Source organism: Syngnathoides biaculeatus, chromosome 21, assembly GCF_019802595.1.
Source record: "Syngnathoides biaculeatus isolate LvHL_M chromosome 21, ASM1980259v1, whole genome shotgun sequence".
Taxonomy (NCBI): Eukaryota; Metazoa; Chordata; class Actinopteri; order Syngnathiformes; family Syngnathidae; genus Syngnathoides; species Syngnathoides biaculeatus.
Window position 1 is genome coordinate 5,212,006 of NC_084660.1, and position 21,145 is coordinate 5,233,150.

At 46.8% G+C, this 21,145-nt stretch overlaps 4 protein-coding genes across 7 annotated transcripts; 1 reads left to right on the forward strand and 3 right to left on the reverse strand.

The window, feature by feature from the left end:
• Positions 1 to 441: 441 nt before the first annotated feature.
• On the reverse strand, positions 442 to 2,978 carry LOC133494649 (G-protein coupled receptor 26-like). The gene is made up of 3 exons (XM_061808660.1): positions 2,064 to 2,978; positions 1,338 to 1,451; positions 442 to 1,276 (listed from the first exon to the last, which is right to left on the reverse strand). Exons 1-3 carry the CDS (start codon positions 2,720 to 2,722, stop codon positions 1,039 to 1,041), a joined length of 1,011 nt encoding a protein of 336 aa, XP_061664644.1. The 5' UTR covers positions 2,723 to 2,978; the 3' UTR covers positions 442 to 1,038.
• Positions 2,979 to 3,485: 507 nt separating this feature from the next.
• trmt44 (tRNA methyltransferase 44 homolog) lies at positions 3,486 to 8,699 on the reverse strand. 2 transcript variants are annotated; one of them, XM_061809280.1, is made up of 11 exons: positions 7,763 to 8,699; positions 7,503 to 7,620; positions 7,161 to 7,380; positions 6,528 to 6,596; positions 6,356 to 6,463; positions 6,045 to 6,116; positions 5,826 to 5,932; positions 5,370 to 5,553; positions 4,686 to 4,965; positions 4,219 to 4,335; positions 3,486 to 4,180 (listed from the first exon to the last, which is right to left on the reverse strand). In XM_061809280.1, exons 1-11 carry the CDS (start codon positions 8,073 to 8,075, stop codon positions 3,912 to 3,914), a joined length of 1,857 nt encoding a protein of 618 aa, XP_061665264.1. In that variant the 5' UTR covers positions 8,076 to 8,699; the 3' UTR covers positions 3,486 to 3,911. The 2 variants fall into 2 exon arrangements, with proteins under 2 accessions (XP_061665264.1, XP_061665265.1); XM_061809281.1 differs by having other exon boundaries at positions 3,486 to 4,159; positions 7,763 to 8,694.
• A 1,019-nt stretch (positions 8,700 to 9,718) lies between these two features.
• Positions 9,719 to 13,723, forward strand: tnk1 (tyrosine kinase, non-receptor, 1). Of its 3 annotated transcripts, XM_061809278.1 has the most exons (13): positions 9,719 to 10,032; positions 10,337 to 10,507; positions 10,593 to 10,663; positions 10,740 to 10,922; positions 11,198 to 11,350; positions 11,447 to 11,628; positions 11,699 to 11,825; positions 11,884 to 12,125; positions 12,206 to 12,409; positions 12,492 to 12,596; positions 12,706 to 13,106; positions 13,177 to 13,272; positions 13,385 to 13,723. In XM_061809278.1, the coding sequence occupies exons 2-13, from the start codon at positions 10,351 to 10,353 to the stop codon at positions 13,612 to 13,614; spliced, it is 2,151 nt and encodes a 716-aa protein (XP_061665262.1). In that variant the 5' UTR covers positions 9,719 to 10,032; positions 10,337 to 10,350; the 3' UTR covers positions 13,615 to 13,723. The 3 variants fall into 3 exon arrangements, with proteins under 3 accessions (XP_061665262.1, XP_061665261.1, XP_061665263.1); XM_061809277.1 differs by having other exon boundaries at positions 11,198 to 11,628; XM_061809279.1 differs by having other exon boundaries at positions 9,722 to 10,032; positions 11,198 to 11,628; positions 12,492 to 12,556.
• Positions 13,584 to 18,223, reverse strand: LOC133494964 (phospholipid scramblase 2-like). The gene is made up of 8 exons (XM_061809282.1): positions 18,075 to 18,223; positions 17,725 to 17,826; positions 17,305 to 17,582; positions 16,530 to 16,572; positions 16,247 to 16,467; positions 15,840 to 16,001; positions 14,783 to 14,944; positions 13,584 to 14,700 (listed from the first exon to the last, which is right to left on the reverse strand). The coding sequence occupies exons 2-8, from the start codon at positions 17,729 to 17,731 to the stop codon at positions 14,641 to 14,643; spliced, it is 933 nt and encodes a 310-aa protein (XP_061665266.1). The 5' UTR covers positions 17,732 to 17,826; positions 18,075 to 18,223; the 3' UTR covers positions 13,584 to 14,640.
• Between the last annotated feature and the right edge of the window lie 2,922 nt (positions 18,224 to 21,145).

Genomic DNA, 21,145 nt, shown 5'->3' on the forward strand with positions numbered 1-21,145 from the left:
TACCAAAGTAAATGTTTTAAAAAGAACTGTTGTAAAAGATTTGACACAAATGTCATTCGGACAATTTTCCATCAATCGCTTCAGCATTAGCATGTAGCATTAGCAACTAATTATGACCTTCTAAAGGTATTGTTATTTGAAGTTTGCCATTTAAGTTTGATGGAATAATTACAATCAATGCATGTTTGTTTTTGTTTTTTTTCAACAATAAATTTCCAGTTAGCATTAGCAACAGGTGATATCCTCCAAGGCGGGGCTTAACGTGACCGCTCGCTAACTCGCCAAACACGGGCAGCTTTCAGTTGCGGCGGTTGACGTTGCCTTGCTCACTGGCCACTTTGACGGGTGGAGGTTTACGCGACCTGTGGCGTCGGGCTAATGAACCGGAGGCGCTGTGGCTCTGTTGAAGAAACGCTTTACTTCAAAAGTAATGGCAGATATCAAACACGAGATTGCACAAATTTGCGAGACGAGACAGGTCATTAACCACAGGACAAAACTCACATAAGAATACAGTGTAATGTTGCCCCCCCCCCCCCCATGTTTTTGAGGGACTAATTTTGTTCGCTACTACAGTATTTGCAAAATATGAAAAGCAGAATTAAAGTCTATTGCTGCGGATACTGATTGTACAACTGAGACAAAGAGTTGAAATGCAGGATATTCCTTTTTCGATCCTATTCAGGCTTCTATTTTAAAAGAGACTCACCGAAGTCAGTGGGCTCGTTCGGACCGAAGTCTGACGTGCGCTGGTTCTTGTAGCGTTAAACCATTTATGTCGTCTCGTTTTTGGGTGTGCAACAGGGTCATTTGCATTTAAAAGGGCGGCATTCCGACAACAAAATTGTGGCTAGTGAAAATGCTGAGTGGCGAGTCGCTCTGGGAAACCACTCGCCACGTTGACTGCTGAAGAAAGAAGTTCATAGCAACCACCACTCCTGGTGACACATTCACCCCCATTGACGACTTGAGAAGTCAAATATTTATCTTAATGAGGAGTTTGAAAACTCCAGACCCAAAACCAAAGAACGTCTTTGCTCAGCCGATCCTTCGGAGGCAGTAGTCGTTCTCCAAGCGCACCGAGCTGTTGCGGCCGGACGACGGGTACGCCTTGCGGCGGAGAAGCCGCTCGGCCGTGTCGGTCAAGACCTTCTTGTACTGCTTCCGTGTGAGGCAGTAGGCGAAGGGATCGCAAGCCGCCTTGCTGTAGGTCAAGCACTTGCTGACCAGACCCCAGCGGCGGTCCACGTCCACAAAAGGAAGAAGCTCGGCCAACCTGCAGAGGCGGAGACGCTGGACAATCTGGTCTCTTCCAAGTCGGCGTTAGCGTTGGTTACCTTGTGAAGACCAAGGGGCCAAAGCAGACGATGAAGGAGCCGATGAAAACGCTGATCTTCTTGACGGCTCGCTGCTTTCTCCTCTTCTGCTCGGCCAAACACCTCCGCTTCACGCTTGAGGACAAACAGATGCAATATATTGGACTTGGTGTAGAAAAAAAAGAAAAAAATGATCTTTTTGGTGTCTTGTAACTGTCAAGAGTCGAATAAAAAAAGAGAATTTTTGGATTTTTTTTTTTTTCATATTTGAAAGTGAAAACACCGTCTTCGATATGTGTAGGCTTTCATAAAAACAAAAGAGTGGGATACATATCGTAAATGACAAAAAAAAAAATTCTGACTGCGACTGAAACAATTATTATTATCATTATAATGTAGCACAATAAATCAGGCATTTTGGGAACTGAAATAAATGCAAAAAATAATAATAAATATAATCTGATTGGAACAGTAATCTAAAACATATAGAGGCAATAATATTAATACAAAGTCATTTTTTGATCGTTATAACAGTAGCATAGAAACTCAACACTTAAATGTGAACTTAAGAGTATTGTTGTTGTTATGTCGAAACAAAAGTAGTTCTTCACCACGCAAGTTTTGACAATGAACAAGAAACTGATTTTTTTTTTTTCCCCACGCAAACTCTAATATAAAAATAATAACACTGTGAACAACGAGAAGAAAAAAACAAAAGATTGTACAAATGGACCTGGGCGCACCGACCTCGGGTGCACGTCGACGAGCAGGACCAGGGTCTGCACGGTGACCACGTCGATCTTCTTGCAGTGGAAGCGGGCCACCCGCAGCACCTTCAGGTAGGCCACGCACAGCGTGAGCAGCGGCAAGGCGAAGCTGCTGGCGTGGAAGAGCATCGTGAACGCGGCGTAGCCAGAGTCGCGCGACGCCTGAAGGGTGCACGACGCGTACGCGTCGCTGTAGCGCAGCCACGAGAAGAGCAGCGCCGCCAGGGAGAAGGTGAACGAGTGCAGCCAGGTGTAGCACAGCATCGCCGCGGCGTCTCGGCGCCGCATCCGGCTGGAGTAGCTCAGCGGGAAGACCACTGCGACCCAACGGTCCACGCTGAGGGCGGCCGCGCTCAGCGCCGCGTTGGCCGTCAGGAAGAGCTCCAAGAAGCCGACGGCGCGGCACGGCCGCTCGCCGAAGGGCTGCCGCCGCCGCGCGACGCCCGCCGCCGTGGCGGGCACGTGGAGCGCCGCCGTCACCACGTTGCACACGGACAGGTTGACGATGAACACGCCGGCCACTTGGCGGCGGATGTCGGCGCTGCGGGCGAAGCACAGCAGCACCGACAGGTTGGAAGCGAGAGACAGCGCGGAGAGCGCCGCCAGGAACGCCGCGCAAGCCGCATCGGCCGCGTCCATCGCGGGTCGCAACGGGCGCTATCCGGCGTGCTGAAGCGGGCGGTCGTCACCATGCTTCCGAAACGCCCCACCCCTATTACGCACCTCACGCTGACCCAAAGACAAATGTGCACAGGAAACACAATACCGCTTATAGAATAACACGGACAATTGGGTGACATATTCAACATAAAAACAAGTCTTAACTATACATTAACAATCTAAATTAATCTCACCTTTTCATAATCAGTCGTCTTTCTAGGGCTGCAACAACCCGGTTAAGTGGACTTCAAATATACAGTAGACCCAAAAAAAAAAAAAAAAAAAAAAATTCTCTTCCTTCAAATATACAGTAGACCCACAAAAAAAAAAAAAAAAAAAAAAAAAATTCTCTTCCAGGACCAAACCCAGAACCACGCGCAGAGTTAAGCTAATGATAAACTTTGCTAAAAAAAAAAAAAAAAAAAAAAAAAAAACAACAACAAAGGACCATGTTATTTTTGAGAGAGATGTATATATATAATGTGCATGCAACATTTTTTTTTAAATCTAAAATGGTCATCGCTAGTGCACTAATACGAATTGCTATTGCTAACTGTTAAGCATATACTCAAATTCTGTACAGTAAATTTCCATTCCCCATAAATGAGAAAAAACATATGTTAGTAGTAAAAATATATTCTTAAAAATAGCATTGGGGGGCTCTGGCTTTGTTCCCAGAATGGTGTCTTTCATGTGCAGACCTAAAAGGGTGGGGGGCGAATAACAACAGAGCACTTAAAGGTCCATTTTGAAAGCAATCCTTTCGTGTTTTATTCATGGCGCAGCACGTCGTGTCCTGCCCGCTCATTGATTCGCCCGAGAGTTCTTTGAGCCCGATTCCGTGTTGTGTCATCCGCTTGGTCCGGCCTTTGAGGGAGAAAAAAAAAAAAAAAAAAAAAATCCTTTTTTTCGTACTCCCGCGACTTTCGTGAGGATAAGCGGTGTGGAGTATGGATGGTTTTTTTTCTTAGAAAAACAAACTTTTGTCAAATTTTTATCATCCGAAACACTTTTTTTTTCTAAAACTGACTTTTATGTCGTAAATTGAGTCTTTGCAAAATAAAATGTCTTATTCCTGACTTTTTTGTCATAACGGCAATGTTGCAAAAAAAAAAAAATAATAATAATCTGAAATACTCGTGCTTGCAAAGTTTGACGTTAAACATCCTCAAAGGTGCTCGTTTGCCTTCTTCCTCGCAGGTCCAGAGGACACTCGGAGCTCATCAAGTCCGTGAGCGAAGGTGCACTTTTCGGCCAGTAGGGGGCAGCCTTGCGGGTGGTGGCGGTCAAACCAGCACTGTCGGGTTTTGAGGGCACCAGGGGACACCGGGGCCCTCCTCTTGCCGTGCCGCACGGCAAGAGGAGGGCACGGCTTTGCCTCTCGCCAGTCCCGGATGCGCACCTGTCCTCCTTCCACTAAAAGACAAATTGAAACCCCTGTGAGGATAAGCGTGCGATGAAGATATCAGGCATACCTCGAAAAACTTGGTGCTGGTTCTTGAGGAGCGTCTGCAGGCCGCCGCACTCGTTTTTGAGCCGCTTGAGGGTGTCGTGACGCAACAGCGCAGCCACCTGGCCAAGCGACAAGCTCCCTGAATGAAATTCACAACAAAAACCAAGCCCCCCAAAAAATTTTAAAAATACAATACGGATATTTGATCATGAAACAGAAGACCTTCACAATTAAGTTGCAGTAATATTTGTTATTTTTTGTTGCAGAGGATAAAGAATAGAGGCCTGTGCGTATGCATAGAAGTGAAAAAAATGACAGCAACCACACCGACGCTAGTTTCATTAGCCCGTCAAGTGTGTTTTGAATTGTGTGTTAGCATTGAGCTAGAATGACAATTTTAAACAAAAAGATGTTTTACGTGTAATTGTCTTTGCCTGATGTTTAGTAAAAAAATCAACATCAACCGTGAGCGGATCCGTGTTTGTTTACCTCCTCGGTTCCAATCACCGGGAGAACGCCGATCGTCGGCCATTCCCAGAAGGGCCTCGGCCACGCGCAGGACCACGCGGTCCACCAGGTCTCGGGACAGCCCGGTGCAGTTTCGCACCGCCTCCACGCGCTCTCGAGGCCGGAAGCCAGACCCCCAGCCGTCCCCGGCGCCGTCGCTTTCGGACGCGGTGGGGCGGCTCTGGATGTAAGCGGCTCGGCGAGCTTCCGCCCGGGCCTCGTCGCAGGCCTCGTAGGTCCGCGTTCTACCCATCAGACACACCTGCGTGGATAACAATGATTTCATCACATGAAAGACAAAACATATAAAAGACGCTTCAAATATATATTTTTTTAATGTACTTAGCAGCATTTACGAAGTGAAAAAAAAAACTACTGAATGCATTTTTTGGTGTATTTCCAATCTCAATCTTTTTTAAAATTAATTAATTCTAAGCTTTAATGCATTAAAGGATTTTTTTTTTTACATTTTAAAATATTTTTTCTTGTGCCAATAATTTAAAATTTGAAAACAAATACAATTTTTGGGACAAAAATTACATTTACTAAATAAAAGAAAAACGGCTTTTAATGCACTGTACAAATATCACTTCATTAAAGTTAATTTTAGAATTATAAATCTGACTTAAATGAATTTTTTTTTTTATTTTATTTTATTGGGCATACCCGTTTGGTGGAAGGAATCCTGAGGCGGTCCTCCTGCGTGCGGAAGCCGCTGACTCGACTGACTTCGCCGACGAACTGGATGTATTCCTCGTACTGCGACTTTTGGCTGTGCCGCCGCCGGTACTTGGCGAAAAAGTCAAAGAAGCAGCACGGCAGGACGAAATAGCGGCACGAGTAGGATGACCTGCGAAGCGCACCGACGTTAACAACGGACGCCCACGCTTACCAAACACACATACATTTTTATATTGGCGGTAATTTCCACCAGCCCGTCAATAGCCTTTTGCATTACATGTTAGCATGAAGCTAGCAGACGTTCATTAGATTACATTAAGGTTGGGTTTTGGTGCGTTTATAGAAAATGATGAATTTGTCTTTTGTTTTCTTTTTCAGTTTTGCAGTAAACATCAACTGGGGGCGGCACCGGAACAATCGGGAGGCGTTCAAACAACTCGCCTGGCCGCCATGACGGGGATCCACGGCGTCAGCTCGTCCGAGTGGTTCCCGATCAGCCAGTCCGTCTCCGGGAACAAGAAGCTCTCGCCGGGAGTGATGGCTTGCTCCTGGAAAACGCGCGGCGGCGGACGCACGACGGGAAAATGGCGGGCTGGTCCACGTAAGGCTTTGGCGGCAACCGAGCTAGGACGAGCTCGGCTAGCGCAAAGCCAGGCTCACCTGCAGCACGGTGTAGGGGCCGTACGTGTCCCAGATCTTCCTTTTACGGACGTCAATGCCCTTTCCGGGGTGCTGCAACGACATTAAAAAAAAAATAACAAATCCTGTGGTCAGGATTGAGCAGATTGACCAAAAATGTATTGGAATTTATGTCCCAATTCTACAGGGGAGAAGAAAAAAAAAAAAAAAAAAACAAACATTTAATGAGAATAATGTTGTTATTGTGAGAGGGAAAATTATATCGATTCACGCAAATTTTTTTTTAAACATTACAAGAGAAAACTGTATTTTTAAAAATTAGTTAGCCTCACCCCTTCGTTGGCGAGTATGTGCACCAGGAGTCCGTTTCCACAGCCAAGGTCCACAAAAGACTGCCGGGCCTCCGCGCCGAGTTCCGCTCGCTCCTCGGACCAAAGTACCTGCGCCGGCAGATGCACGTTAGTGGAGCTAATGCTAATGCTAAAGTCCAGTTTGTGCACAAACCAGGAGATAGGTGGCGATGGCAACGTCTTCGTAGACAAACTTCTCCGGATCCGTCACTTCGGGCCACACCTAAAGACGTTAATGTCTGGGTTTATTACTTTTCACCGAAGTACATGTAAAAATATTTTTTTAACATCTAAATGTGCTGCAACAACAAAATGACAAACAAGTTGCTACTGAAAATCAGAGTGGAAACAAGCTGATGTTAGCTGTGCTAGTTAGCGGTAATTTTTGGTGGATTTTCTTTATTGATAGGGGCAAAATTTATGACAATTACAATTAAAATATATATGTATATATATTTTCCTGGGGGCAAAAAAAGTGAATACTTTGGGGATAGGGTAAAAAAAAAAAAAATACAAGTCCACCGTAGTGCTTCTTTTAGATGGCGCTCTTCATTTAAACACATTCGCTGCCATTGACGGTTTTAGTAGTCAAATTTCAATATTAACAGGGAAGGAAAACGCGCAAAAAGCGATGGCATTGCCAACACTGATGATTAAAAAAAAAGTAGGTACAAAACAATAAAACGGCTCAAACCACCGACAGATTGTTTCAGCAGTTTTCAATGCGTCACTGTGCGATACATTCAAACGGATAACCCGCCCACGTTGCCGTTGTCGTAGCGCTGACCTTGACCATGGCCTTGTACTTGTCCTTGAGCCGCTGGTACACCAGGCTGTACTTCTCCACGGGCAGTAGCGACAACGTGTCGGCCCGCTCGCTGCTCTTGCACGCGGCCGCCCACCGCGCCAGCTTCGGCAGCAGGTCGCCCGCCAGCCAGGGCAGCTTGGGGTAGGCCACGCCATCCGAGTGCCACGTCTCCGCCGTCCGCGCGTGCAGCTGCAGCGCCCTAAGGACCGCGACCTTCATCAGTGATTGCGTGGCAAGTATTACACATCCGAATCGGTCTTTGACAAAATTGAAAATCGGAGCCTGCCGGTCGAGCCCGGCGAAAACACGGCCGCCGCTCACCATCGGCCAGAGTCGAGCGGGCACAGCTTGATGGCGTAAACGTTGTCCTTTTTCACTGACGGCTGGCCAGCTTCGGGCTGCTCAAAGGGAACAAACGTCACCTGCAGCCCATCCAAGTCTACCAAAAAAAAAAGAGAAATGTTACCGTTAATCGATTCATCGGTAATTATTTCAATGATGGACAGCCCGTTTTGAATTGTCCAAATCATCTGGTTTCAAACTCTCAACAGTCAACAAGTAGCTGTAGCTTAAGCGGTCACCTTTGACAACAAGCTCCTTTTGTTTGCGTGTCCCATAGATGTTGACTTTGGGGATAAACGTCCTGACTTGAGAGGTCAGACATGTTCGGTGAGTATCGCGGGGATGGCGACTCCCAACCGTGACGTCCCACTGGGGCAGTGAACGCAGCAGCGCCGCTGCTTCTTCTTCTTCTTCACAGTCAGTCACCTGAACGCCGCAAATCCGCTTGTTGACCACGTGAGGCTTTTCTATCCACACGTCCACGGCCGACCAGAAACCACCGGGGAGGCTTTGACACTCCGCCGGACATTTGACTTCACATACTTGGAGCATCGTTGGGGCTTAGGCCACGCTACGGATGTGCCTTTAAACTTCGTTTCCCACCCATATATACGCCGATAAACACAAGAATTGGAGCATTCATTCAATAACCATTACTTTGTGGTAAAAATGAAATCACAACACAACGGAAAACAAGATATTTAAAGCACAGCGTGTCATAGTTTGTGCTGTGCTGGAGAATTACTGTCGCAGTTGTGATGACGCAATCTGACGCGACGACTACAGGAAACGGTGTTTATTTCACCACTAACTATTCGGGCTCATTGAAAAAGAAAACAAAACTCAATAAAATCATAATTGGTATATACAATTAATAAAAATACAAGTCAGGGTGGGTTTTAAATCAAAATGTAATTTAAGGGCCTTGTTTCGTGCCGAATGTGCCATTCTCTTACCACAAGAGGACGCTGTGTATTCGCCTAGAATTATTCGAGACGCGCAGGTTGGAAAACAACCTTCCAACCTCCATTTTAACATATTTTAAATACATTGTGTGTTTTAAATGTGATTTTTTTTTGTTTGTCATAAAATACTCATGATGTATAGTCATAAACTTTTCAGTGGACTTCATGTGAACTGTCTGCAATGGCCTGTGATGGGAAAAAGCTTCCCCACCCAGTCCCCTGGCAGAACTAATCCAAGAATTATGTAATGGCGATCATATTTCTAAGAGCACAATAACTCAAATCCCCCAACAAGCCAGTCGTCACCCATTTTTATTATTGCCTTTCTGTCCCCCCAACTATAGAAAGGGAACAACAACAACAACAAAATTGTTGCTCATCCAGGCAGGAGGAGCGACAGTCGCAGGAAGGGCAAAGGTCACAGCCTTGTGATATCCAAACATCGACGTCAGAGGCGGGCAGGAAAAACTCCGGTTCGACCTGCTCGACGACTGCCGCTGTGGAGTGGGAGAAACTCTTTCGAAAACACGCTTTTACCCTGAGTGCAACTATTGAATATGACTGCAATGGTACAGCTGTACAACCAAAATTGATAATCTTCTTTTTTTTTTTTTCGGAGGGGGGACAAAATGTATCTTTTCAAAACTATTCTATAAACATTCACATTAGTAAGCTAAGCCTGTACTATTGTTATTTTGAGGAGTGGCATTTCAAATTATGCAATGAAATAAGTTTTATATTTTAAATGAGTCATAAAGTAGTTGTAATTGTGGGTTGTAGTTGTTGTCGTGATAAAATAAGACTTGTAAAGCAAACATCAAGGTAATGGATATGCGGTTAGTTTATTATTTCTATTTTACTCCCTTAACTCCCCTAGTGTTCTTTTGACCATCCCAAAATGTTCATGGCTCTAGGTGTCATTTTTCCTAAATATATATTTTCAAAATATTAGTGGAAACTTACGAAATACAACAGTATAACAGATGAGTTTTAAACCCGAACACGTTAGTTCGACCCACAACATGCAACGGGGGTGTCTAAAAATATATAAATATACATTAAACCGAAATTTTTGCTTCGGTAGAGTGATTTGGAGCTTGATTTGTTTTGACTTTTTAAAAAATAAAGGATAGAAAAAGAAAAACACGTGACGTAGTAGTCGTTTGCGGACCGATTCCAGGTGAGCCATAACCGGAAAAGGGCGTGCCCTATCCCGGAAATGAACTAAGTTAAAAAAAAAGTTTTTTGATTTTTTTTTTTTTAACTTCCCAGACAGGTACGATCCTAGACTGTTTTGTTTACTGAACGATCTCTTAATGACATTTTGTCGTGTTTTTTTTTTTTTTTGTTTTTTTTTGTAATGTTTATTTTGTTGTCGTTGTGAAAGCTTGAAATTTGTTAGACCGCAATGTCCTTTTTCGAGAAGATCCGGCGAGGTAGCAAAGATTTGCGGCCGTCATGGCTGGCTCGTCACGACCTGGCTTGAAGAAAGCGCTCGTGCGCGATTAAGAAGGTTGCTGTCAAACAACTTTTCGTTCTGGACAGTAAGCGCCACACTGGTATCACGCAAACGCTTTTTGAAAGACATTTTTACACATCATGTACCTGTCATGTCTTGCTCCACTTTACTAACTCCACAATTACACTGCTATGCTCATTGCCGATTACTTTTTATGCTTTGTTTTCTCATTAGAAATGACGCAGTCGGTGTGTAATTAAAATGTTGACTCATTTTTTTTTTTTTACACATTTCATGATTGAGGGGTATTGTTTATTCGAGGTCACGCTGAAATCCCTCCGTAGAGAAACCGTCTTAATTTTGTCCACCGGCTGCCGTGTTGTGGTCAGAGCGCACGCCGCCGATGGACCAGGACACGCAATGGCTGTATCAACTCCTGGCCGAGGTCCAGCTGGAGAAGTTCTACCTGCGCGTCCGCGACGGCCTCAACATCACGCGCGCGGAACACTTCGCCTACGTCAAGGAAGCCGACCTGGAGCAGATCGGTATCAGCAAACCCGGTGAGCCCCATATGGTCCGGTCAAGGTTTTTGGTCACCGATGCTCCACAATATTGATCGTGGTTTTTTTTTTTTTTTTGATGAAGCGCAAAGAAGATTATGGGATGCACTAAAACGCCACAAAACGTCCCGAAGTTGGCGCTCGTGGGTGCCCAAGGTATTAACCCGAGCGAGCGGGGAAACAAACGCCGGCGTACTCGCCGTCTCATCCGCGCCGATGTCCTCGCACGCAGGGGCCGACCGGTCGCGGTCCCGGTCCAGACGGGGGAGACGTGGGGGAGCCCGGGCCGGAAGCCGGAAGCCGGGCCCTGCCCAGCCTCATCCAGGACAGCGAGCTGGTTCTGGGGGAGAAGTTGGGCTCGGGTTCCTTCGGGGTGGTGAAGAAGGGAGAGTGGCACACGCCCTCCGGAAGAGTTGTAAGACAAATCACAAACCCGACCACGTTGCATCAAAAACATTGATTATAATATGACATTCATAAATAAAGGTAACCATGCATGATATTCAATATTAAAATAAATGCCTAAGCAATAAAAACAAAATATATACATACACATTATAAATCTAATATACATTATGAAATAACATCAAAAATACAAAAAAATTTTACAATTCTTAAAATCTATTTTAAAGAATATTACAATGCAAAAGCTAAATAAAAATGAATGTTTTTTCCCCCCCCCCGTTGCAGCTACCCGTGGCTGTCAAATCGCTCCGTAGCAGCATGTCCCGGCAGGCGGAAACATTAACGGACTTTTTGCAAGAAGTGACCACCATGCAGTCGCTGGACCACCCGCACATCATCCGCCTTTACGGCGTGGTCCTCATCCAGCCCCTCAAAATGGTGACCGAGCTGGCCCAGCTGGGCTCGCTGTACGACACACTGCGCTCGCGGCAGTTCGAGTACCCGCTGGCGCGTCTGTGGCTCTTCGCCGGGCAGATCGCGGCGGGCATGGACTACCTGGAGTCGCGTCGCTTCATCCACCGGGACCTGGCGGCCAGGAACGTCCTGCTGGCGTCCAGGGAGATGGTGAAGATCGGCGACTTTGGACTCATGAGGGGCCTGAGCCACGAGGCCGACCACTACGTCATGTCGGCGCACAGGCGGATCCCCTTCGCCTGGTGAGGATTCTCCCCCCCCCCCCCCTCCCCAAGCAGGATAGATTTTGAGTTTTTTTTCGCCGCCACTCAGGTGCGCTCCAGAGAGTCTCCGCGTGGGTTCCTTCTCGCATTCGTCTGACGTGTGGATGTTCGGCGTCACCTTGTGGGAAATGTTCACGTACTGCGAAGAGCCGTGGTTCGGTCTATCGGGGAGACAGGTAAGAGCGCGTCCGGTTTGTCGGCAGGTCCGCTCCTGAGCCTGCGTGCCGGTTCCAGATCCTGTGGCGCGTGGAGCGGGAGGGCGAGCGCTTGGAGAGGCCGCCCGACTCGCCCCAAGCGCTTTACGCCGTGATGAGGAAGTGCTGGGCGTGCAACCCGGCCGAACGGCCCAACTTCGCGCAGCTCATCGCCATGGTGACCGAAGCCAAACCCGTGGAGGCGCAGGCCGCCAGGGAGTTTGCGGAACCCAGGAAGCTGGCGCTGGCGCCCGGGGACCTCGTGACCGTCATCGAACACGGGTAAAGACCGCCGGGAATAAAGTTGGGGCCGGAAAGGCGTGCGTGGATTTCAACAATCTCGTCCCATATTCGCCACGCAGGCTGGAGCTCAGCGAGTGGCGAGGACAGAACCAGAGGACGCTCAGCGTGGGCTGGTTCCCTCCCGGCGTCATCACACCGCCGGCCGCCGTCGCCAACCCCGTCCCCGATTTTATCTCGCCCCCGGTGAAGGGCAGCCTGCACCACGCCGCTCACGGGGACGTCCATCCGGATCGCTGCTGGGGATCGCCAGAGAACCTGGACGAGTCAGTCGCCGCGACGCGTCGGGCGCTCGTCTTTATTCGGGGGGTGTGGGGGTTCACTTACTTAGTTTCGCGTTGCGCGCAGAAGCGCCGGCGGGTGGCGGCAAGCCCCGAGGGAGGAGGAGCCGTCCAATCTGCGCAAAATGTCAGGTAGCGCAATCGCTCAAACAGAAGTCGGAACACCGTTCAGGTTTCACTTTCTTTCTCGCCTCCTTTTCTCCAGAATATTTCTTGAAAGCTTTGCTCGTTAGTAGGATGACAACTTTGCTGTAAAAATATGACATCATCATCATCATCAGGTATTTCTCGAAGCCTGGAGTCGGTGTTGAGCGGACGTCCGTCGCGGGCGCCCCCGTCGGCCCCCCAGGGCAGGCCCCCGGTGATGGCGGCCCGCAGCGTGGTGCTCCAGCAGGACCCGCGGCGCTTCAGCGAGGCCAGCGTCCTGCCGCCCCCCCGCCCGCCGCCGCCCAACCTCAAGCGCGGCAACTGGAAGCCGCAGAGGCGGCCCACCGTGCACCCGGTCTCGAGCTGCCCCTGGCCTGCGTCTCCGCCGGCCCCCCGCCCAGCCAACCTAGCCAAAACGTCCCAGCTGGCGCGCTCCACCCCTCAGCTGGACGAGCAAGTCGACGGACGAGAGCGGCCTCGCGAAAGGGAGAAGCCGCCCCCCGCGTACTACGCCAGGGACGGCCTCGTCTCGCAGGTAACCGCAACACGACCACTTCGTAAACCCTGCGCGTTCTAGAGTCTCGCCGTTCCCGTGTCGCGTTCAGGTGATGGACGCCGTGCACGGGGTGACCATCGAAGAGGCTCGCGGCGCACTGCAGCGCAACGAATGGAACCCGCTGCGAGCCGAGCAGCAGCTCAAGGCGAGAAATTACAACTTTGGGTTTTCTTAATTTAAACGCAATATTAGAACCCCGCCTTTGAGCAATTGGCCGCACCCGACGTTAGAATAACACAAAGTGTCGACCCCCCCAGTTGGAGCAGCTCTACTCGCTGAGTCTGTGCTCCAGAGAGGACTGCCTGAGGATCCTGACCAGGTACCAGTGGAACCTGCAGCTGGCCAGCCGCTACCTGATCCGCTGGTCGCGCGACGACCGCTCCGCTTCCGGCGAGAGGGACCGAGGCGACAGACGCATGTAGAATGCCCTTACTTTGAACAAGAAAATTTAAAAAAAAAAAAAAAAAATGTTTCTGACACTTTATAGATCACTACTTATATTTCCTTTGTATATTCTGTTTAATAAAGTTGCATTGTCTTCACTTTTGACAAATTCTTGTATAATTACGATGTCATAAATCTGGGACTACATCCACTACATTCTCTACTTGATTCTTAAATGACAAAACTTTTTTTTGCACTATATTTCTCCCAATTTTAATGTAGACGACATCCGTTTACAATTCATTCCTGTCAGAATACAAATTTTTCCCCATTTTAGTCTGACAAGATTACAATAATTTGGATTCTGTGATTCCCCCCCCCCCTCAAAAAAATACAACCCTTGTGACACGAACATCAAAAAGCTTTAATATGAATGTATATGATAGTTTTGTAAGAGATTAAAAATATGTGTTGAAATGGGATGTAGAAAAGTGAATCAGAGGTAGCATAAACAATCGCTCACGTGGCAAAACAATCAGGCACTTGAGTGGAAGGCAGAAATTCGGAATCCCGTTCGCTGGGTGACTGGCACCAGTTAAGTGGGAAACAAAACCCAACGGCAAGTGCACTTTTTTTTGTTTTGACAAATTCTGTACATATTTGGACCGATCCACTTCACCCTGCCAATACTGGCCCGCACTACATGACACTAATTTGAATGCGCGGATGGGAACCTGTCGTTTAAAGCAGGGTTTCCCAAAATTAATTACATTTTTTCCAAGAAAGTAAAATTACTATATATATATATATATATATTATATATATATATATTTTTTTTTTTTTTTTTTTTTTTAAACAAGGAATTGTTAAATTTACGGGGAAAAAAATGACTTTCTTCCTCTCACAGTGAACGTGCAGCCTTTATTAATTCATGTCTGACCCACGTCGCATTTGGGAAACCCTGCTTTGTTTGACACGTCAACGCAATCATAAATAATGCGTTAATATTTGACCCGACATGCAAAGAAGCGCTTCCTACTGGAGCGGTGAGCGACGAGTGGTCGACGGACGGAAAAAAAAGGGAAATCCCACAAGAAAAATCCCCTCCTGGACTCGTCGTTTCCCCGTCTTACGAGAAGACCGAGCTGCGCTGGTTGGCCTCGCCCACCTTCTCGAAGAACATGAAATCCTGGGGTTGGAAATAGAAAAAAAAATAAATAAAAATTTGAAAAACAAAAACCACCGAATGACAATTTCGGAACCAAACGTACGATGAGGAAGCAGGCGCCCAGGAGGACGGCTTTCATTTTCACATCCATGTCCAGGGGGAACTGGATGCCGAAGTTGTCCGTGTCGGTGAAGACTTCCTTCAGGAGGCCGCTCCACTGCTTGCTGATGCGGCCGATGGGCGCGTCGCCGTCTTTGCCCGTCAGCTGCGCTCGTACGAGACCAGACAAAAGGGGGGAGGGGCTTTCAATAAAATCCTAAATGAAAGGGCAAGGGTCATCCCTACAGATATTGAAGTGAAAAAAATCCACATAACATCAGACATGGAAGCTCTTTTCGAAGAAGAGAACGTCTCACAACCGAGTTCCTTATCGTTTCGAGCCATATTTCGATGATATGCGGATCACGGCCAAACCATCTCCCCGCCCGATTCATCTCCGTGCGGCAGTGATAAAAACGCGAGCGACGCCGACGCCGCCGCAGCCAAACCCCCCAACAAGGCCGACGGCCGGTGAGGATCCGTAAGGAAGCCTTCCAATGCGGACATCGACACATTTAGCACCCCTGACTTACGGATTAAATACAAGAGTTTTTTTTTTTTTTTTTTTTTTTTTTAGTAGCTCTAGACACACACCTACCTGTCATTTGGAACCCTCGAAGTTCTCGTCCCCTGCACCCGTGCAATCCATTTTTCACGACGAACCGGGTCTCTTGGAAACGTCTGAAGGGTAAAGCCATCCACCCGAGTGTTGGAGCAATAACCGGCAATGCAACGGAGCGGCATTTTGGCTAACGCGAAGGAAGAACGAGCTACCTTACAGCATGTAAAAGTTAGCATAAACAGACGAAACCGCTTGAGTCCACGACTGCCCCGTATGTCACTTCCTGCTTCTTGTCGAAAAACAAATCCCTCGAGAGGATTTTCTCGGCGGGAGATTCAAAAAGCCATCGACGTCAAAATCGTGTTTTGTGGTGAACAAAACAGATGGGTCCATACCGGCTGCTATTTTTTTTTTCCAATCATAACATACTAAAAAAAAAATCATCCATTTCATGACAGTGGCACTTTAGAAAAACAAAAAGGCGTTGTGTTCGGCTCACCTCAAAGTTGACGTCGCCGCAGCAGTTGCAGGCGAAGCAGGGCCCCTCCAGCTTCATCAGGGTCTCTTTGTTGGGCCCCTGGATGGAGAAGCGGGGCAGGAAAGGGTGCCAGTCCTGTTTGACGAAGCCCACCGTGGTGCCCGGCGGCGCCTGCACCTCCATCTGGGGCGCAGTCGGCTCAAGTTAGACCAGGTCGTACATATTTGTTCAGATCCGGACAAAAACACCGCCGAGCGAGCCATTTGCGCGGTCACGGACGCGCTAGCAGCTGCTCGGCGTCATGTGAGCAAACATAACAGAGGGCCGCGCTCTTCCAATTAGCGTTGAAAACAAAAGGCGCACAGTCAGAGGAGAGGAACGCCGGGGTCAGCAGCGGACAGAAAAAAAAAAAAAAAAAAAAAACTGACCTCTTGGAGGCAGCACGGACACCAGCAGGACACGCAGCGGAAGGGCCTGATGAGGCGGATGACCTCGCGGTCGGCGTTGTCCTTGATCTTCATGTCGAAGCTGCGCAGCGAGCCGCAGCAGTTCCTGGTGCAGCAGTCGTTCTTCTCCTTGGCCTTGTAGATCTTCTGGCCCAGACTGTTCTTGATCTCGTACTGGTTGTTGGTCTCGAAGCCGAGGAACGCTGAGAAACGTCAACCCGGTTAGCCGCGGCGCGCGCATTTTTTCGAGAGCAGGCTAACTAACCTTCGAGAAGCTCCACTTTCTGGTGAATCAGAATCTGGTCGATCTAAAACGGGAATAAAATAAAAGAATTCGTTTAATTGAATTTTGACAATGGAAATGAGTCAGTGTTTTGGTGCCCCCCCCCCCACCACCACCCCCGACTGCGCCACACCCATCTTTTACACAATCCAACGTAACAGGTTGTACATAGGTCAGAACACATCACCAGATACGACTGATATGACAAGAATATATATACAGTACAGCCTCTGTTCTCGACTACAATCCAGAAGGCTATTCGAGTACTGATTTGCTCGAAAACCAAATTGAGATTTCCCATTACAGTGAATGGAATAAGAAATAATGCGTTCCAACCCTTAAAAAATGTGGCTTTTTAAAGCATTTTTTTTAGCTTTTCTTGAAAATAAACTGCATAGTAGAAACACATGTATAGTTCAAATACTTTATAATAAAATGATTTAAGAAATATATTTGTTTTTTGCTTTAAATGTATGCTAGAGTAGTCTAGGCTATCTAGTGTCACTTCTTTGGTGCAACGATCGGGGGTTGATAGTCCTCAATAAGAAGAAAAAACAGTCCGTAAATGTAACTATCGGGACACGTCTGTGTACAGAGGCTGCGTTACACTAACGCACGTCATGGGTAAGCTGGTCGGGTCGCGCGCGTTATGTTATTTCCGGGTATTGTTGGGGACGTTCGAGTACCAATTTTCGTTCGAAAACCGATTTGTTCGAGAACAGGGTATTCACTGTATTATTCCATTGTGATGAGTTACCTGAGTCAGGTATTCAAGTCCTGGCGGGATCCCAACAGGAATCAGTGCAGCCGGGCCGGGCATGGACGGCGCCGGCCCCGGCGACCCGCCGTAAGGGGGGGCTGCCCCCATCGGCCCCGGCTGAAACATGACAGGAGGCGGGCCTTGGTTGTAGTCCACGTTGAACCCCGGAGCAGGGGCTTGACTGGGGTCCCCGTAGCCGCCCTGAAACGCAGGATAGGGGGCCGCTGATTGGCCACCATGATGGGTCATCGGGTAGGGCCCCTGCTGGGTGTAACCTGGCAAAACGGTCACAGGAAATTTACTGCGTTGACGGAATTTTCCAAGAACCGACGCTTACACTGCGGCAGAAAAGGTGAAAATTCTTGACTAATAGCATGAAAGTAAAGCAAAAGCCAAAAGATTGACTTGGGAACTGACCGGACATGATGATTGATTGTGGTTTCTATGCACTTCCGGTCCACCGCTTCCTGAATTTCCTGTTTTGTCCTTCCTCGGAAACTAATGAAAGTGGTGGAGCACCTGGGTCGAATCGCAAAGGACAAAATGTCACCAAAAAAAAAAAAAAAAACCATCCCTATTAGTGTCGCTTGAGGTCACATTTCGAAACGTATTGAGGCTTGGGTGGAGTTCCCGTGATGAATATCTCCGAAATGAGCTTCAACGGCGACATTTTGGGCTCCCGACGAAAGCAATTCTCAAATGGAAACAACATGGATGCGATCTTTTCCTATAACCACAACACACACAAAAACAACTCGAAAGCTCACCAGGTTTGTGCTCCTCCAAGTAAGCCTGAACCAACTTTCCAGTCCACACCCGAAAGGTCTGGTCGGCAACGAATCCCTCTTCGGTTTCTTCGTCGGCGTCTTCACGATTCCTCCCCGCAACCCCCCCCCCCTTTTTTTTTTTTTTGTAAGGGGGGGGCGGGGTCATCACACGGCAATAATTAAAGTGACCGGAAACGCCCGTGCTTTACGTTGCCACTTCGGGGAACTCCATCGGAAAGTTATCCTGTATTAGATGTGTGCATTATAACGTGACGCTTGCGGCTTTGATTGTTGTTTCGATTTCACTTCGAAATAAGACGCTCGTGGACACTGACGTCATCGGACGGTTTTTGCCCTTGTACCGCTCGAGTCCACAAGAGGGCGACACGACTCCACTCGTGACTCCACTGACGCGTCCGTCGCAAATAAATAAGCATAACACTCAGAATCATGCGATCTGGAGAATTATGCAGAAAAAAAGCAACACACTAAATCCACAACAGCCAATCTGCAATATAAAATATAATCATCATGAAAAAAATTCAAAAGCTACATAAAAAGAATTAAAGATCACAAATATCATTTGTGTTGATTTTTGGGGGGGACAAATTGCTTGCTAGGGCGTAAAGACGCCTGTCTAGTGTGCGGGGTGGTGTCCACACTGGGTGGTCCCACATCCACACGAGGCCACTGATGAGGCCCCCCCCCCCCCCGATAAGGCCGCTAATCATTCAGTGCGTCACAATACTGAAAGTGGCTGGCTTTATTTACGTCTGCGCTCGCTCCACGTTGGCCCACCCGTCCCGCAACGCAAGTCGTAGTAAAGAAGGGGGCGGGGGGGGGGGGGAGCGGGATCATGATGGAATCAAGATTACAAGACAATTTGACACGTTATAGTGTGGTTTTGCAACGGAAAACAAAACAGTTGCAAATGCATAATATTTCACAATGGATTTATCCCATTATAAAATGAAAACTGGAGGGGGTAGAATAACAAAAAAAAAAAATGAATTTATGACAGGATGCAAAAGTGAATTCTTAGGTAAAAATGTCAGTCTGAGGGATTTTTTTTTTAATGAGTAGAATGAAATATTGAAAAATTATGGGGGAAAGCCATCTAGGATCTATTGTTTTATTCTTAATTATTACTCTGTTTTTAGAAAATACAACACTCTCGAGTGCTTTCTTTAAGAGGTTTTTTTCCCTCCCAAAAATAAATGTTTTCCAGGGGACTGGAACGGATTAATGCAATTTTCATTCATTTGAGTTGGGAATGCCGATTTTTGAGTTACAAACCTGGTCGTGGAGCAAATAAAACTCATACGTCGACAGTACTATATTATAGAAAACAGGCCAAATGGAATTTTTAAGACCACTAAACCGGACCCTTATCGCAATATGTGAACGTGCGCCAAGGCGTGTCGCTAACAATTTTCTAGATGTTGATAACGTGGAGATGGAGATGGAGAGTAATTGTCCCGCCACCCGCCGTTAGCCTAAACAGCCCCTCCGCGATATAAAAACCCGCCCTGGACGGGTGGCTACAAATAGCGGCAACGCCACATTTACCAACACACCAGAGACACCAAAACGCAACGCAGCCCAGCGCTCCGCTATGACGGTAAGAACTTCAAAATTTGTTTGAGTTTTTTTTTTACATCCACGCAAAAATATCATCTATTTCATCCGCTCAAAGCATGAAATTGATGAAAATGGTATTATGAGGCAGAGCGATGACTTTTTACATGTGAAACGATCATTTTGCGCGGGAAAAGTCAAACATTTTAAAAGGGAAGAACAATTGCAAAATTTTGAAAAAAAATAAAAAATCTAATTTCACATGAGAAAAAACAATTTTTCTCCTAAAAGTAAAAAAAAAAGTACAAGTTACATTTTACAAATATAAAATAAACTAGACGAAAAATAAAACATTTTAGAGAAAAAAAGTCTCATCGTACGAGTCAAATTTCGCATGGAAAAAAAAAAATTCCAATATTACTAAAAAACAAAATAGAATAAAAAGTCCAAATATACAAGGGGAAAAAAAGTCATACACTTTACAAGGAAAAGGTTAACTTTTATAAGAACGAACTCAAATGAAGGAAAGCATAATTATTCTATGAGACCAGCTGCAAAATGACAATCATATTTAAGAAAAGAGAATTTCAAAATGATGGGGGGAGTCAATTTTATGAGTTTAAAAAAAAAAGTCATTACTGAGGACATGAAGCAAAATGACAAGAATAAAAATTTTCAATGGAAAAGAAGTTCAACCTGTCACAAGATTAAAAATATATTATATAAAAAGAAAATCTGCGGTCTGGATGATTTTGGTGAGCGACTAAGAAATAACATTGGGGCTTTTATTTTTCATGCTCGTTTTAGATGTACTGCTCCAGGTGTGTGCTGTCCTTGCTGAGTTTGTACCTGTTCCTGGAGGTGACAGCCGGAAGACCCGAGACCAGAAGGGTAGATCATCACCTGCTCTGACCGGGCGTGCAGTTTTTCTGCGCTCTGTTGTGACAAGTCTCTTCTCGCACCAGGAAGTCAGCGTGGTCGAAGAGGAACAGGAACAGGAACAGATGGCGGGCGGAGAAGTCTCTCCCAGCGAGCCCGACCCACGGCCGATGGCGGTCGTCCGCTCTCGCCACAACCAACGCTCGATGGCCCCAAAAAAGTAAGGGGGTGGGGGGAATAATTACAGGAATCATGCCAGCATGAATGAAAATCAACAATTGAGAAGGATTCATTCATTATAGGGGAAAACGTTTCCAGCGTGACAGGAACAGGCACAATTTTATGAGGAATGAAATTTACTCATTTGTGAAGGAAGTCTGAATATTTTGGGAAGATGTGGTCAGGTTCAAGAGAATTAATACGAGGCGCGCACTCACGGTATGCAACGGGGCGCTCTGAAGGCGCCGTGCCAGCCTGGAGCTACAAGGAGTGGGAAAGCTGGATTTTTAAAGTCATAAAAAAAAAAAAAAAATAGGTACATGATGAGAGGAGTCATTCAAAAAAAATGAGTTGCTATTCACTTTCATACTCCAAGTACGAAGTCCTAATATGAC